The 16812-nt window shown below is 37.1% G+C and overlaps 1 protein-coding gene across 5 annotated transcripts in view; it reads right to left on the reverse strand.

The window, feature by feature from the left end:
- Window positions 1-16812, reverse strand: part of COL5A2 (collagen type V alpha 2 chain) — a 59200-nt gene that overhangs the window by 11594 nt on the left and 30794 nt on the right. For all 5 annotated transcript variants that reach the window (XR_014586416.1, XR_014586417.1, XR_014586418.1 and 2 more), the window contains exons 28-50: window positions 16529-16582; window positions 16171-16215; window positions 15570-15668; window positions 14768-14875; window positions 14597-14650; window positions 13700-13753; window positions 13532-13585; window positions 12389-12442; window positions 11469-11576; window positions 11316-11369; window positions 11060-11113; window positions 9920-10081; window positions 9711-9818; window positions 8550-8657; window positions 8342-8395; window positions 7908-8015; window positions 7721-7774; window positions 6288-6395; window positions 5300-5353; window positions 4498-4605; window positions 2664-2955; window positions 1520-1707; window positions 729-953 (exon numbers count right to left, since the gene is read on the reverse strand). Coding sequence is in view for 1 of the 5 variants with exons in the window: in XM_083842870.1 (XP_083698996.1) it covers window positions 729-953; window positions 1520-1707; window positions 2664-2955; window positions 4498-4605; window positions 5300-5353; window positions 6288-6395; window positions 7721-7774; window positions 7908-8015; window positions 8342-8395; window positions 8550-8657; window positions 9711-9818; window positions 9920-10081; window positions 11060-11113; window positions 11316-11369; window positions 11469-11576; window positions 12389-12442; window positions 13532-13585; window positions 13700-13753; window positions 14597-14650; window positions 14768-14875; window positions 15570-15668; window positions 16171-16215; window positions 16529-16582 (2307 nt within the window). In the remaining 4 variants the exon portion in view is untranslated. The remainder of the gene's footprint in view (window positions 1-728; window positions 954-1519; window positions 1708-2663; window positions 2956-4497; window positions 4606-5299; window positions 5354-6287; window positions 6396-7720; window positions 7775-7907; window positions 8016-8341; window positions 8396-8549; window positions 8658-9710; window positions 9819-9919; window positions 10082-11059; window positions 11114-11315; window positions 11370-11468; window positions 11577-12388; window positions 12443-13531; window positions 13586-13699; window positions 13754-14596; window positions 14651-14767; window positions 14876-15569; window positions 15669-16170; window positions 16216-16528; window positions 16583-16812) is intronic.

A 16812-nucleotide genomic window follows, 5' to 3' on the forward strand; every position in this document is an offset into this window, starting at 1 on the left:
TCTTTTACAGTGATGAACAGATCTTTCCGACTGACAGCAGGATTCCTCCCTCAAGTTGGATTGATTGTTCTTTTTGATATTAAATTTTTCTTTATATCTGTGTGACCTGCACCCACATTCTTGAAGTACATTCCTTTAAAGTACAGAGAGTAGTCTGATATATATAAAAGGCAAAACAAATTTTAGGCATATTTTGCTGTATATCTTGGACTAGGCCGAGAATGGTATTGAACTTGACAAAATTTATACAACCTCTACTTTCTGTTTTTTAAGGCCACTAAAAAGTTTTGGGGGGAACATTTTCCTTTCCTATTCAGTAAGCCACAATACCAATGAATTTTCTCCAGGGTATTGCTGCAATAGTCCTACCCAATTGGTAGACAGATGCGTGAAATTAACTGACTTCTTTGTGTGATTTAACACAGAAGTAAACTAATATTGGGAAATGCAAACTCTGAAGATATCTATTTCCATATGCTCACTAATAACTAGTAAATTATAAATATCCTCTAAATAATGAAGACTTCTATTATATAAAATTGGAATTAGTAAAATACCTATGCAATCACTTACTTCTATAATTCATGGTGAAATTCTGCAGCACTATAGTCACCCTATTCTATGGATTTTTTTTTTTTTCCAAATTAAGGAAGAACTGCCATTACTGCCATTGTTAGAAACCAAAAGTCCTTTTACCCCATACCAAGTGACAAAAAGACAGAACTTACTGAACAGCTGTCATGAAGCACAGTGTATCTGAATCGGCTGTTTCCTTCTGCTTTGATCTCCAGGTCATTGGCCCCTTTCAGAATTACTGCTTTTTTCAGGTTCTTTGTCTGATCATCCATGTACCCAACACTGTTCTTACAAAGGTAAGTGATATTCTGGGATGCTTCCTTTGATAAGAGGCGCAGGAATGTCATTTGAGTGACAGCTGTATCCCCATATACAAACTGTGAAGATATGAAATAGATCACCATTTATTACATGAAAATTGATTAGGATCTTGTAAATTTTATAAACGTTTCTGAAACACTATGACACACATGACAACAACTTTATTTTCTTTAAAAACAGATTAGGTGACAATTAACAAAGTAAAACTTGTAACTTTAGCAGTATGGAGCTTTCTGAAAGAAAGTATAGAATTCAATTAAACAATTACAGCAGTGATTTCAATCATATATTAGGGTAAATATACACCCTAAATACAAAGACAGTGAGTTACTAAAATAGGTTGTTTAAAAAGCTGGAATTTTTAGGGTCAAGAGAAATAAACATCTACCAGAAGTGGTTTATTTATAGCCAATCCTGCATCAGATGTTCTTTCATTGTTTCTCCCAGCTCTCTTTCCTATAATTTCTGTATGATTACAACTAACTGTATATAACTGAGTCTAATCAAGAGTTAAAATGTTCTGACTGTTGCAGAATATTCTCAGTAGAGCAGACGAAATTCTAAACCAGAAGGAATCAACGTTCACAGTAGTTAATTCTTGAAATAAAATATATTTATTTACCTGTGATCCCCTGTTCATATCAAGGCCATACCAAATGGGCTTCAAGTCAGATGATCTGCTGGTCCACCATGTTTTACGTGGGATAGCAGATGGATTTGCAGAAATGCAGGTCTCTCCAGTTTCCATGTTGCAGTATACTTTTATAGCATCTTCAACACATCCCTGGTTAGGATCAATCCAATATTCACCTACAAAGAATAATGAATGAAATATAAAATTCTGTTATATCAATAAGATTCTTGAAATAACAGGGGAGTTATACGAAAAAGTATGTCTTGACAGTACAAAAAACAAGAAAAAGCATGCATATCTTTCATGTGACAATCCAATGTGTGTTTTGATGTGTGCTTCGGGTATACACTATAATGGTGCTTTAATTGAAAGCTGACAAGTATTTCAAATATTTCCAAATTGGGGAATTCAGACTTGAAAGTTGTTTAAGGTTATTTAAATCCATTTCAAAGCTCCTGAATGCTCCAAGCACATAAAGTACACAAAAAATGCTAGAAGATATTTTTTTCTGCAGATTCTGAACTGATATCAGCCACTCCTAAGTTGATGCTGGAGGCAACGTATCAGGAAACAGGTGAAAAGCTGTTAAGGCCTGCAACAAATTGTCTCTACCTTCCAGTCTGTTCTGATTTATCACCGGTAACCCATATTAATTAGGAAAACTCCTGATTTGCATGTTAGAATATTGCCACCTATGAATTGCCAGTATGGAGCAGCAGCAGAGAATTCTGAATGGAAAGCATTCATAGGACATCAATTCACAGGTAACATTTTGAGCTAATAACAATTAAGCCACTATTCCCAACTGATGTACCAACTTGCATCTACCATCACGTAAGTGGTACTCCATTGTGCTAACACTTTCAGAATTAGTAGTCCATGGAAGTATAAAATATTTCAGATGTAAAAAATACATCTGAATATATATTGAATAAATGAATATGCAGCACAACATAATACATACTTCATAGGGAAGAAGAAATAATTTTTATGAGAAGTTTTTGAGTACTTAGTGTTAATGTTGATTTAGACCATCAAAATCTGTACTACACTTTTTTTCAGTGACCAAGTATATACCGGAAATAAGACAGAATCATATGGCTCATACAGAAGGTGGTGTGTTTATACGCACCACTCTTCTTGGATGGGTGGCACAGCTTCAGGTCATCACAAGTCCGTGCTGGGTGTTTCTTTGAACCATCCGGGCTGCGCATAGTCTCAATCTGGCTGCTCAGTGACTTCAGCGTGGCATGGACTCCTGGGTCTGTTTTATTGTGGTCATCTGGAGCTGCTTCATCTTCAGTAAACTCTGGGAGTGGATCTGCCATAGCATCATCATAGTGTCCCATAATGTCACCAATGGCAGCAGTGAGGTGGCCTGGAGGGCCTGGAGGGCCTGGAGGGCCAGGGTCACCTGGTGGACCCTAAGATAAAACAAAAAAAAATAGGCAATAGAGGCACAGCAGAGTGAATACTAGGCAAAATGATATAGAAACTAGCAACTAAACAGGCAAAACTTCAAGGCCAGTCACCTTGACGTGCAGGGAAAATTCAGATATAGGTAAGCAGTTTACATTTCCAGGATCAGAGGTAAGAGATTAGAACTGCACATGAGGTACCACACTCTGAGAAGAGATTAGAACTGCACTCTGCTTCATGTCCTCACTGACTGTCTTAATACCTTGCTCATTTTTTTCTGACTCTAGCTTGCAGACAACAGCTGGAAAAAGTCATCAAGGAACGGCCTCTTGATTCCAGTTTTTTAAGCCATCTGTCCCTCCTTGTTCTCAAACCCCAGCCTAATTGCTTTACTTCATAGAATCCCAAACAGCTGCAAGTAATTTTTAGAGCAATCTAAAATTCCTGCCTCCCCTGAGTCACCTCAGGCACACTTGCAATTGGTAAACCTGGAGGGAAAATTTGGCACCATCTATACGTTTTTCTTTCATAGCGCTAAGCTTTCTGGCCCCAGGTCACCAAAGATGTGAAACAGAATTCACATCATCCTAATTTGGCACAGCAGGTATTTTCCTGAATAAGAAGATATCCCTGAGTGGCAGGTTTTGAGGTCCTTCTGTTAATCTGGACTGTGCTATGTGGGGAGGTAACTGAGCCTTGAGACAGAAAACATCTGTCAATAAGCATCATATGTCCACGTGCAGGCTCTGTGAGCTCCTTGGCAGTGGAAAGTCTGCAATATACCTTCACTGTAAGTTTGATGCTCTGGTGCATCAGAAGGTATATCAAAATGTAACATTTCCTTTGAGATTAATTAGTGCTCCAAAACTAGTGCACACACCCAAACTAATACACTCTACATCTGGCAAATGAAATGCTTAACATTTATTTCTTACTGTTTCCAATTAATAGTGGCATGCAAGTCACCATTAAAAGGAAAACTGAAAATATTGGTATGTAGTATTTCTTGTATTGCCTCATTACACAAAAGAAATATTTGGATACACATATTATTCTTAAACTTTACCACAGACTATTCATGCAATATTGATGCCTCAGCAGAAATGGAAATTCTGATAACTGACAGAAATTCAAATGAAATAGTGTAAACATTTGCACAATAAAGACAGGAAACACCATAAATATTTGTCTTACAAGACAGGAAAACAGCTGAAAGTGCCTCCTCTGTCTTGCTCTTTGTTTTAGGCATCTTTCTATCCACGCTCCCAAAATAAGCAACGTCATTCTTTAACTCTTCACATGCTCATCCACGTCACCCCTTTCTCAGACCACTCTAATTTTCTAACTACCCTCCTTGGGATGATATAACGTGTTTTATGATTTATGATTCCTATACATAGTTACCCCAACTAGTTGCCGGAGAAGCTGTATCTAGTATCATGATTTATCTTGAGCTCATTTACATTTGAGAACGTGCTGCAATGGATTGCAAAAAAAATCTCATTATGTGAAGGTAACCTCTTCCCTCCATATTCCTATCAGCTTACCTCAGGTCCAGCTTCTCCTACACTTCCTCTAACACCAGGAGGCCCAGTTGGCCCAAGTGGCCCAGGACTTCCATCTTTGCCTGAAGGACCGACTGGACCTGGAGGACCCTAGACAAAATAAGAGAAGGAAGGAATCTGTTTTAGCATTTAATAACAGTTGTATATAAAACAGCGTTTTTACAAGCAATACCTCTTCAGGAAGCAATACAATCATTTATGTCTATTACCAAACTTTAAAAATCGCTCTTTTTCTTCTCTAAAATTAAGAAAACGGTTTCAATGCTGTTCTTCTAATGTTAATCACCTCAGACAATATATCCACTGGATCCATGGTATTTCTTTTCCTAAAACATTTAAGTGAGTTCAATTCCAAGTGCTACACTTTGGAGTAGCTTCTGTATGCCCACATGTATACAGACCCAGAGACATTTTGTCACTTGGGAACATACAAGGATTCATATTTCACCTTTACTTTTGGGTCAATGATACCCAGCGGGTGTAAGAAAGGCAGAATACCAGTAAGCAGAACCGCCACATGTGGCTTTGCATCAGATGTAGCATAAGTGTCTATATAAGCAGACTGTAGCCCTATAGTTATTCTGAACCTTTTATCTAGCTATAAACTACACCTATGTTAATGCCTTGTTATATTAAGCAAGGCAATGCCTTTCAGCAAAAGATATGGTAATCAACACGATAATGAAATCAATAAAAGCCAGTAAACTAAAAATGAAACCCAAACAGAAATCCATTCTTAGGAAAAACAAGCAAGAAAAATTCCAGGCTGAAATCTTATACTCACCCGAGGACCAAATGGGCCTGGAATGCCAGGACTGCCCTGTTCACCAATAGGGCCCTAAACAGAAGAAACTATTATTATCATTGTGATATTTACAGTATATTCCTTTAGTCTTACAGAAATAGGGAGTGATATACAACATTATGTACAAATAAGGTTATATATACAGGAACAAGGGGTAGTACCTTTCCTCTTCTGATCAGTTTTCATCTTATTGTTCTCTTTTGTCAGAAAGACACAGTAACTACAACAATCATGACTGAGATATATAGAATGATGCTTAAGTATATATAAAGTTGTTTCTCCAGAAGACGGGTGCTTCACAACACAGAATCAGATTGGCTTACAAAAGAGTAACTGACTGCTATTATGAAGTGGAAAGATGCTTTGGGTTTTGTTTTGTTTAACTCTTTGCCTACATGTTGAAACTTTCAGCTCTTGAACACGATCAGTGAAGAACTGTCAAAAAACTAAGTTTTTGATAGTATTTCCAACCAATTGCCAATGAAAACATGAAGTTCTTACAAATATTAGAGAGACAGTCATAGTCCTCAGGAGATTTTGCATTTGATTTCTTGACTGTAAAGTGTTCAAATACACTGACAAAAAGTATTCCACACTCTAATGTGATTATCAGAAACTACCAACTTTTTTTTTTAACATCTTGTGCTGACACATTATAGACTGCCAGTGACTGGCCACTTTCAGGGCTGGTGCAAGTGGAACAAGAAGAGGAGAATGCAGATCTTGAAAAGCACAGGTTTCCTTCACCATGAAGCAGTATTGTAATATTGCATTAAAAATGTAATGCGGACAGACAGGCCACTCATAAACACCTACTGGGAAAAAAAAAGGAGCTCTTGTGTACTTGCTTTTTCATTTGTTTTGATTTTTTTTGGGGTTTTTTTTTTTTTTTTTGGTTTTGATATGTGTCTAATACATGGTTTAACTACCAAGGAAATAAAATTAGAGTATAAACAAAACAACTTACAGGAGGACCAGGAAGACCTTGAAGCCCAGTGAAACCCCTGTGTCCTTTCTGGCCCCTGTCACCCCGATCTCCGTTGTCACCTTTGTCACCACGAGGCCCTTGGGGACCCTGTAAGAATCAGTAATGAAATGTAAAATTCTTAACTGGGAAAAAAAAAATCATTTTCTTTTAGACACTGTATTAAGACCTATTTCACTTCTAAAGCTAAAAAGAAGGTGATGCTGAGGCAGCTCTAGGAATCTTAATTTTTATGAAAGAATAAGGAAATAATTACATAAAACTGTTATACTTAATTTCAAGTGTGGTAAACTTAGTCTGTTTAGTTTCATTAGAGAGTAAAAAAGAAAACAAAAAAAAAACAAACAACTGTAATAATGATTCTCAACAAATTACATAATGAAATTGCGAAGTATCTTTGCCTTACTGGATATGGTAAATGATTATCGTGGACAAGATTGAAGTATTGAGGATCTTTCACACACTTGTAACAATAAAACCTATTTTGAGTATGAAAACCTCCATGTTGTATACTTTGCTTCTCGCAGCTCTTTTTGCCTTCATTATGAGTAAAGTACAACTGAAGTTACATTCTCTAACTGCAGATAACAGTGTTCAGGCTCCCCAGTACAAATAGCTCGGTTCTATTGCTGTCTTAATTTCGTTCTTGGTATTTTAGATAGGTTGAATCTTTTCATACTAATTCAAGAATCATTGGAAAAAAATGGCTTCTGCTTCCAATTCTATATTCGTTATCCTTAATTTCATTCTAAATTTCTCAATGCCAAATTCCAAATAGTTGATCAGTGGCATCAGTATCATTAACTACTCAATAAACTTTCCTTTCTCTCATATGACTTCTGCTTAGGGACTGGACAGCTTTCTTTTGAATTTCTCAAGTTTGCAATTCATTTTTTGTTCCAAGCTTGGACTGTAAAAAAGTTATGTAACACAAATAGATGGGTTTTGTTTGTTTTTCTGTTTGGATTGATGTCAGAATCTCATAAGCTGAACAAGGCAGTTTCATAGGAACAGGTGATTTTTTTTTAATCTTTAATATTTCTGCCATTTTGATCCTAAAATCTGTCTTTTTGTTCAGCATTCATTGCTTTACCCCTAATTTGAATTGTCAGACAGACTCTAGCAATTTACTAACTCAGGTCTCCCATCCTCTGGGCAGTATCACACTCCAAATAGAGAGACTTCCAAAGCATTTGTTATTTCTCTGCAAAGTATTTTTAAAGAAAGAGTAAAAACACCAGTGCACTTAAACGGATTTGTACACCTTTACAGTTCAGAAGACTACCTGTATTCATATGCAGTCAGAACATTAAAAGTTGAAGCCCTGTTCAGCATTGTCATTTGGGTTCTGTTTCTCACACACATTTCTGTAAAAAATAGCTCAGATAAAATCACAGCGATCGTGGAGAACTTACAGGCAAACCTCTTTTTCCTGCACGACCAGGGGGACCCATTGGACCTCGAGAACCCTACAAAGATTGCATAGAGATGACACGTGAAGCAATGTACAAAAGTAGACAAAATACTTCTCTTGATAAACAAAATATTAAAAACAAAGCAAACAAAACAAAACCAGCCAAACAAACAAAAGGTATCACTTACAGTTTCACCTCTTTGACCTGCATCTCCTGGAGGGCCAACAGGACCTGGAGTTCCTGGGCCCCCTGGGGAACCTGGTAAGCCTGCAGGGCCAGGTTCACCACGATCACCCTGCAGAGCATAATTTCAATATTAACTATCTGAAGAGGACTGGACTAGATCAAAGCAATAAGTCTTTAGCATTCCTAATCTATTTTCTCACAGTTGCAATCTACAAAGATAATCATTCTGTAAGAACTCAAGTCTGAGTTTCTGGAGGCAGGTGTTCTTATAAAGGTTTCCTCAACTTTGAGAGATATTTATTATTCAAAGCTATAATATGCTTTTAAAACAACTTCTCCATGGCGGTTAACTGAATGAAGAAAAGAAATCCACTATAAATCAATAATAAAAATGGAGATTTACATAATTGACTTAATAAAACAACGTATTCTTACACGTTCTCCAACAGCTCCATCTCGTCCAGGAGTACCATCATTACCAGCAGGTCCCTACAGTTGTGAAACAGATACAGGGCTATCGATTAGCTCCATAATCTTACATTTCTACAAGAACTAGAAAGCTGTTCTCCATCTTTAGCTTCAAGTATAGGAGAATAACCACTAGACTACTCATTTTTGTATATTACTAGGCTCAAACACTTACTTCTGGGCCAGCTTCACCGACGGGACCAGTGGCACCTGACTGGCCTATAGGTCCTGGGGGGCCTTTATCACCTGGTGGCCCAGTGGGACCTTGTTTTCCTGGTGTACCCTAAATAGATGAGAAATATGACATCAAAATTTTAATCACTAAATGAAGAAAGCACCAGAAAAAAGGCTGACTATAAAACACTATTCAGGAATCTGAAGTACCATCAACATTCATAGTTTCCTAAAACTGAGAATTAAGTAATGTGTTCTTCTTATAGATTTTGAATATGTATTTAATGTAATGTGTATTTTTAAGCAATTCAATTGTGTTAGTCGCTTTTGAATAGGCTTGTATTGTCTAGAAGCTTCACAAGAAGTTTATCTAGTAGCAACTCTCTAAGCGCACACTCGCCTTGACATGTCAATATATCTGATGGACTTATCTGCAATAGACAAGGTCTTCCCAACTCTGCAAAAATGTAATGCAGTTTGAAATAAGTAACTTTTTTTCCTTTGTCTGTCTCACCAACAACATATTTTGTTAGCCTGGAATAATTTCTGGCTGTAAATTGACTTTATGGATCAAGTGGTAGTGACAGGTCCTCCATATCATCATTTTATTAATACTCTATTTAATGACTTGATCTTCTGGATCATTATGCTTTCCAATAAGTATCTATAAACCCCAGAAGAAAGTAAAGAGAGCACAAATGGCAATTTGGAATACTATAGTTCACAATTTATGAAATTGAGATTTATAGCAGTTTATATTTATATTTATATTTATATTTATATTTATATTTATATTATTTTTTATCACAATTTATAGCAGTTACAGAATATTTACTCACATTCAAGTGACCTTTGGGCACCTAAATGAACAGTCTGGAGTGTTTTTTTCAAAGATCTAGTTTCAAGTCAGATAGGAATATTTTAGCAAGAAGTCTTAACATATTACCCACTTTTAATTTAGGATCAGATCATCCAGTAATGGCAGAAACAAAATCTCCCACCTCATGCATTTTCATGAGATTTAGTTATTCACTATTCTCTCTACATTCACTCCAGGAATTGGAGATTTCCAACCTTCTCCTCACATTATGGTGCACTATACTCTCACACCCACAAACATGAGGATGTCCAAGGCTGGTATATCAACTTGGTCATTACTTACCGCAGGACCTGGCAATCCTGGCATGCCTCTTTCACCTCGCTGTCCTGGCATACCAACAATACCTCTTTGACCAGTAGTTCCTGCTGGACCCGGGGGGCCATCTGGTCCCTGAAATCCACAAAGGATAAAATGATGTTACCATCATTTCTGTAGCAATAATACAACAAGACCAAGCCTAGAGGGAATTAATAACAACAACCAGGACATACCGGCTGCCCGTCTTCCCCTGCATCACCCTTGTCTCCAGGACCACCAGGAGGCCCGGCTGGCCCTCGATCACCCACACGGCCATGAGAACCAGGATCACCACGAAGACCTGGGGGACCTTCCTTTCCTGGCTCACCAATAGGCCCAGCAGGTCCTGGAGCTCCCTAATAAGATTAAAATACCTCATTACATTGGACCTTTTCCTAATCAGGACAATTAAACTCTAAGGAATGTGTTTTGATTAACTATAAACATGCACACTCTAAGGGATGACCACAGTGTGACAGAGCTCAGAGCTAGTACAATCTCAATTTACAGTTGTGCTGGACTCCCAGGGTTTTCAAATTATGTCCAAGCTTTACCCCTCTCCCTCATTCCATTGTCATTCCAAACTCCCTCCTTTAAAAGACATTTTATTTCACTTATTTTAGCCTCTGGTGTATAACTGCTGCCAGATAACTCCTTGCCCATTCTTTCGAATATCAACTGTTTTCACACACCTTTGTTAATTTCTCAAAGACTTTTAAAGAATTTCACATTTATAATATGTTTTCCATAAACTTTACCTTTGGATAAACTAACAATGGCTGCAAGTTATTTTGGACAAAATCATCTTTGTGGAGGTGAATTTTCACTTGCAGATCCACAGGTGTTTTTTTTTTAAAACTACAGTGTTTCTAGAAATGTTTAGACATGAGAGATTTTGTGTGTGTGTGTGTTCTTACTTTATTTATTTTAATAGATCTTATGAGTAACTCCATAACGAGATAAACTGGAAGAGGCATCTTCCTTTCACAAAAACTCTCCTAACTTCAGTCATCATTGAAGGGGAGCGGAGGGGCACAGGAAGATAAGGTTGTTGTTTTAACTCACCAGAGCAGCTTGAATAGCTTGAAGCCTAACCAAAGCCTACTTAACCCAGTGAAAAGTCCTGCATTAATTTGGACACACTGGATCAACCCCAAGACTAATGAATTTTATTTAATAAAGTCGGATGTAAACATGCAGTCACAGAAGTCAGTGCTCTCTTCCATAGCATCAGGCCTTAAACATTGCTTCATCCTTCCCACTTTATTTAGTCTTCAATTTCTCAATGACCAGCTTATAAATTACACCTATGAGGAATACGTCAATTGACTTACAGTTGGTCCTGGAGGTCCAACTCTTCCAGCAGATCCTGGGAATCCAGTAGCACCCTAAAAAAAAACATTTTAATATCAACTTTACTGAAAGAAATATAGCATGGATCGCCTAAAGTTTTCTTAACTGAATTAGTGAGCAAATGCTATAGTTACAGACTGTGAAACACGATCTGAGATGAGGAATGATACACACGTCGCATAAATTTGCAGTATTAGATTATCTGCAGTCAGCTCACAAAAAATTAAATCTACTTACAGGGGGACCCTGAGTTCCTCGACCACCTTTCAGACCCGGAACACCCGGAGGACCCTAAGAAGAAACGTGGAGTGACAGTGAACACTCAGGACATTTTAATTAAGCAAGATCAACCTATGCCACTGTTTCTCCAATTATGTTATTTATACTTACTGGTGGACCAGGAGACCCAGCAAGACCCTGTGGTCCTGGAGATCCAGCATCTCCTTTCTGTCCAGGTTCCCCAGGTTCACCTTTCACACCTGGCTGACCATCAGGGCCCTATAAGAGATCGTATTTAGAAGGGGCGTCAAGTCAGAGAATACCACATTTTTCTAACTTAACAAAGACATTTTGTAAGAAATATCTAGAAGTCAAAAAATAACAGGAGAACAAATCAGCCCAAAGAACAGTGCATTTGCTCAATGGGTCGACTCAATAGAACTCTAACAGTTCACCACAATCTGCAGATCACAGATATGTTTTCTGAAAACTCTGTGAAATCAGTATTTCCATTAACAATAGTTTCTAAGCTAGTTAATACTTTCAATTTCTTTAGATTTTCTATTTTCCTTGACACCTATTGCATATCTGAAAGTAAAAGAGGCTGAACAAACATTCTTTTTTCTTTCCCCATCAGGGAAAGCAGTTGCCTAAGTTTTTGTGAAAGATTGAATCACACAATATTTAGACTCTGGGAAAGTTTGGAGGTATTCACTGAAAAGCTCACAATTTTTCTATTTGCTCCATCAATTCAGTCCATCCTCCACTAGTCATGGAGGAAATCTTTTCTACTTTTAGTAGATGACACTTTACAACTTGCCTCATTTTAATCTCAAAGGAGCAACATAGCATATTCATGAAGATATGAAATCTGGTGAACAATTACATAATCTTATCAACAAAATTACTTTTCAACTGTCTAGGGTATTCATTGGCCCTCTTCTCTACTTTATATAATGATGGGAAAAAAAAAATCTCTTTTTGAAACAAAACTGTGACTCATTCCAGAACACTGTAGTATTATTCATAATGAAAGAAACTAAAGTCAAAGCATGACTAAAGGAAACTCATTAGTGTTACAAAACACATACCGGAGGACCAGCAAAACCAACAGCACCCGTTGGGCCATTTTCTCCTCGGGAACCCTGGTCAAAAAATTAAGAATAATTGTATTTAACATAAATGTCTTTCTATATATGGTAAAATTTGCACATAAATACAGAAGAAAAGAAGCTAAACAGTTCTCATCATAAGTGTGATTACATTCTTGCTCTATTAATCAGAATAAAATGAGCATTTAATCACAATATAAAGGATGTTAACTATGACATCAAGATCTTCCATGTGTTTAAGACTATATGTAAACTTTTGGAATTTAGAGATGGAAGACACGTGCAAGCAGTAGAACAGCATTAAGAGGAATTCTGCTCTTAATCCTTCCAGTGTCTGCAGGATTAGCTGAAGAACATACGCTGTATGGAACCTGCCATTCTCATCGGGGAAAAAATAAAAATAAAAATAAAAAATAATAATAATAATTCAAATGTGTATTCTTCTACAAGGTCAGAATGGGCTGTGCACTGCTTCAACTGAGCTTTCCACAAACCATTTGTTTGGAAATGGGGGAGCTGAAGTCTGCCAAGCTCCAGCACTCCCCAGAGGGGTAGAAGCTGTTCCAATTTATACTGGAATTAAGATTGTTCTGATTTATGACAGAGACATAATCAATTCCAAGCAGTATGAAGGACCTAGAAGGGCTAAGCTTCTAAATCTTTAATCATTCAAGCCAACCCTCAAAATCTCTAAAATCACAAATGGAAGATGACAAGAACTAACATAATTGGATATATCCAATAATAAGATGCATCTCTGAGCTTTTTTCCATCTAAATATTCTTATAGATACAGTAGTATCTGGTGTGGGCACGCGTTTAAAAAGATTTAAACAATTAAACGTGGTGTCATACTTTCAGGTCTGAGGTACATGAGGGTAATTTTATGTAAAGATTGCCCTAAAATAAGTGTAAGACAGAGCAACAGGATCTGGCAATACTTCTGCAAGTGCACAGCATCAAGACAGGAACTACAGATTTTGGCTACAAAGAAAGGAGAAGAAAAAGGAAAATATATCAGTAAATGATACAAATGCCTGGAGTGTGGATCAGAGTTAGATATTAGCCGTACCTTGGTAACATTTTTTAACTTATGCCAGGAAAAAAACAAATGTTTACTCACAGGGTTTCCACGAGAGCCAGGAGGACCAACTAGACCTCGAGGACCTGGTTCACCCTTAAAATAAAATTTAAGGTTAGTTTCCAAGTAACTTATCTGATGAGTAACAAAAGTTTCAACAAAGCATGATGATTAGAAACTTCAGTAGGGAAATGGCATAAAAATCTCTACCTTTTCACCAGTGGGACCTGCTGGACCCATTGGGCCTATTGGACCAGGGAGACCCTTTTGAACAAATGAAGATGAAAGAAGTTAGAAAAATGATGGTTATTCAAAATGGTTATTTTAAAACTTTACATATGTTACTATTTCCATATGCTTCTTCATTCATTTAAAATTCTCCTTTATTTCTGAATAATTATCGGTCTTCTTTATCTAAAATTTACTAGCGTTTCCTTTCCCAGTAACCAAAATTGCATATCTCAATAACCTTGCTTTCCCTCATTCTCTCTTTCTTCACTAAATTCATCTTCTCCTTTGCAGCATTTATAGATAAGGCCAATGATAAAAAACAGCTCTGGCTTCATTTGTCCCTCTCAAGAGGAAATGAAGTCATTTTTCACCAACTTACAAGAAGAAGACTATATCTTTTATGCTAGTATTTCACTCTTTAATTTTAAAGTTTCTATCGTTACTTTTAAAGTTTCATATATATCTTGCACACTCCTCAAAAGTTTCCTTCTTCTCTTCATGGGGGAGTTAGGCAAATAGGTTCCAATCTCTCTGTCCAAACCAATCAACTACATTTGATGATCATACAGCACTAGCTTTCCTGAATATTTAGAATCCCAAATTAACATACTACTTCTGGGAATCTTTTCCATTAACATCTTAATTCCCATTATCTATTATACAAAATATGGGCTTGGAATACAGGCATACCAGAATACTGTGCACATCTATCTTGGAAAAACTTGAAAACCAAATCTGGATCATAGGCAGAATGAGAACTTCAGCCCATCATATCTCCAAGTTGAGTACTGTTTAATTCTATGACCTGAGTACCCCTAACACAATAAACAATCTTCTGTGTGAAGAGCAGGTCTAAAAAGTGAGAGATTTACTTACTCTTGCCCCATCATTGCCAGCTGTACCTTCAGCACCTTTCTCACCTATGCCACCCTGTGGAAAATACCCAGAAAGTCTAAGTTATGACACTGAATGGTTCACACTCTGGGACAACTGCAGTATTAAGAGATGGCTGATTCTACTCAGCACAACAGAAATAGAGAGACTTACTCTATCGCCCTTCGGGCCTGGTGTGCCAGCAATCCCTCTTTCTCCAGGCATACCTTGGAGACCCGGCGGGCCTGGATCACCAGGCGTCCCACTTGGGCCTGGGCTTCCCTGAAACAAATAAAGAGCAAGTTGTTGTCTATTCATCTGAGAAGTATCTTTGTCTCTAGGCTGCAGAACACGCTGTGCCTTGTGTTGAAGTCTCTGGGGTAGTTTTAAGTAATAATTTTCTCTTAAATTTGGACCTTATTCATGTCCAAATACTTTTCATTTCCCATTGTGTTACTCAGGAAATCGTAATACCATAGTCCTTCCAAATACATTAGCATGTACTCAGTGCTTACTGGTGGTGAGAACAGACAAAAATAGAAGCTTGAGCTTCTCTCTGACTTGCCCTTGATGCCACATAGGTCTATTACACAAAGTAGCAACAGCTAGAAGTTGCCAGAGATTTTTAATTATGCTTTGCTTCTCACAGCTCATATTCATTACAGGTCCCACACTGAGGCACTCCCTTATTGGTGTGATCTTCCTAGGCCCAATTAAATCAATTGCAGGTGAAAGAAAGGCATGCAATTTTCAGCATTTGCTTTTAAACACGCAACCCTGCCAAGCCTCTTCAAGTAAACTGACATGGTTTTTAAAACAGAGCTATTGCTAGAGGGTTTTTTGCAGTTTAGAAATGGCTGTGCCCAGTTCTACTGAAAAACACAAACAAAAAAAGAAAGATCTCTCTTATGTTCTTGCAAATGAAAATAATTATCAAAGACTTCACTGCAGCAATACAAATTTCCCTACAACTTACCTTTGGACCATCAGGACCATGACCTCCAGCCATACCCTTTTCACCCGCAAGTCCTGATGCACCTGGCTCTCCCCTTTCCCCTGGATTGCCTCGTTCTCCCTAAAAAAAATGGATAAATATTAATTATTTACTAGCTAGGGTACAAGTCTGGTAGGAAAAACCTTTAATACACCATAAGCACAGAACTGCTATTTAAAAAAAGAGCCTACAAACATATTCTAGGCAAACCAATCCAATGAAAAAAAGTGTTATGTTTTTATTTTAAAAGCAGGTAATACCGTGTGTTGTTCAGCAAAATAAAGCCATTTCACAAACTGTAAGCCAAACAGTTTTACAGACTAAAAAAGAGTTCAAATACCTTAGCACCTATTAATTAACACTGCTTCTTGAGCTATGGAGCCATTAGAGGTGGTCGGTTTCATAGAAAAACATACCGCCTCAAAATGTATCTATGTTTATAATCATTTTATTGGAGGTAAGATTGAAATAAAAGAAAGACAAAATGTTCATGATAGCTGTTAAAGTTCATGTAATGAATTAGCTTTCAACCTCAGAGAACTGTTATAAATATTTCTGAAAGAAAATACTTGAAAATACATACCCTAGGGCCCAATGGACCAACAACTCCAGGATCTCCAGGAACACCCTATGCAAAAGAGAGCTCACCATTAGAATGAAAATATTATTCATAGCCTTATAGCTGTGAAATTAGAGAGAAACATTTTCATTTCCGAGGTACTGTAATGTAAATGACTAGTTCTTGGTGCTATCTGTCCATGACAAGAGAAGATGACTATATTCTAGTAATTATTTTATCCAAGAGTAGTCTTGATAGACAGCTTGTCAACTACATCAATAAATATTATGAAACAGTGTAAGCAATTAAATTACAAAGAGAATAAAAGAAAAGGTAAAACTAGATTATGAAGTGAATTATTGTCAAATTATACAGAAATTACCTGATCACCTGGTTTTCCTCCCTCACCTGGAGGACCTGGTGGCCCAGGCAAGCCCTGTTAAAATGTAAATTTAAAAAATGTAAAAATAAAATATGTTTAAAAAATGATGAAAAATTATGTAAATCCAGATTTAAGACACCAAGAATATGAATGTATTATACACAATACAAGATTATGCCAGCAGAGATCCCCAAGTGAAATAGTTACAAGAATATTACATCAGTGTTTCCCCACTCTAAGTGAAATGGCAGCCCTTCTTTAACGTTTGTCAGACATATGTATAC

This window comes from Anser anser (genome assembly GCF_964211835.1).
Source record: "Anser anser genome assembly, chromosome: 6".
NCBI classification, from domain to species: Eukaryota; Metazoa; Chordata; class Aves; order Anseriformes; family Anatidae; genus Anser; species Anser anser.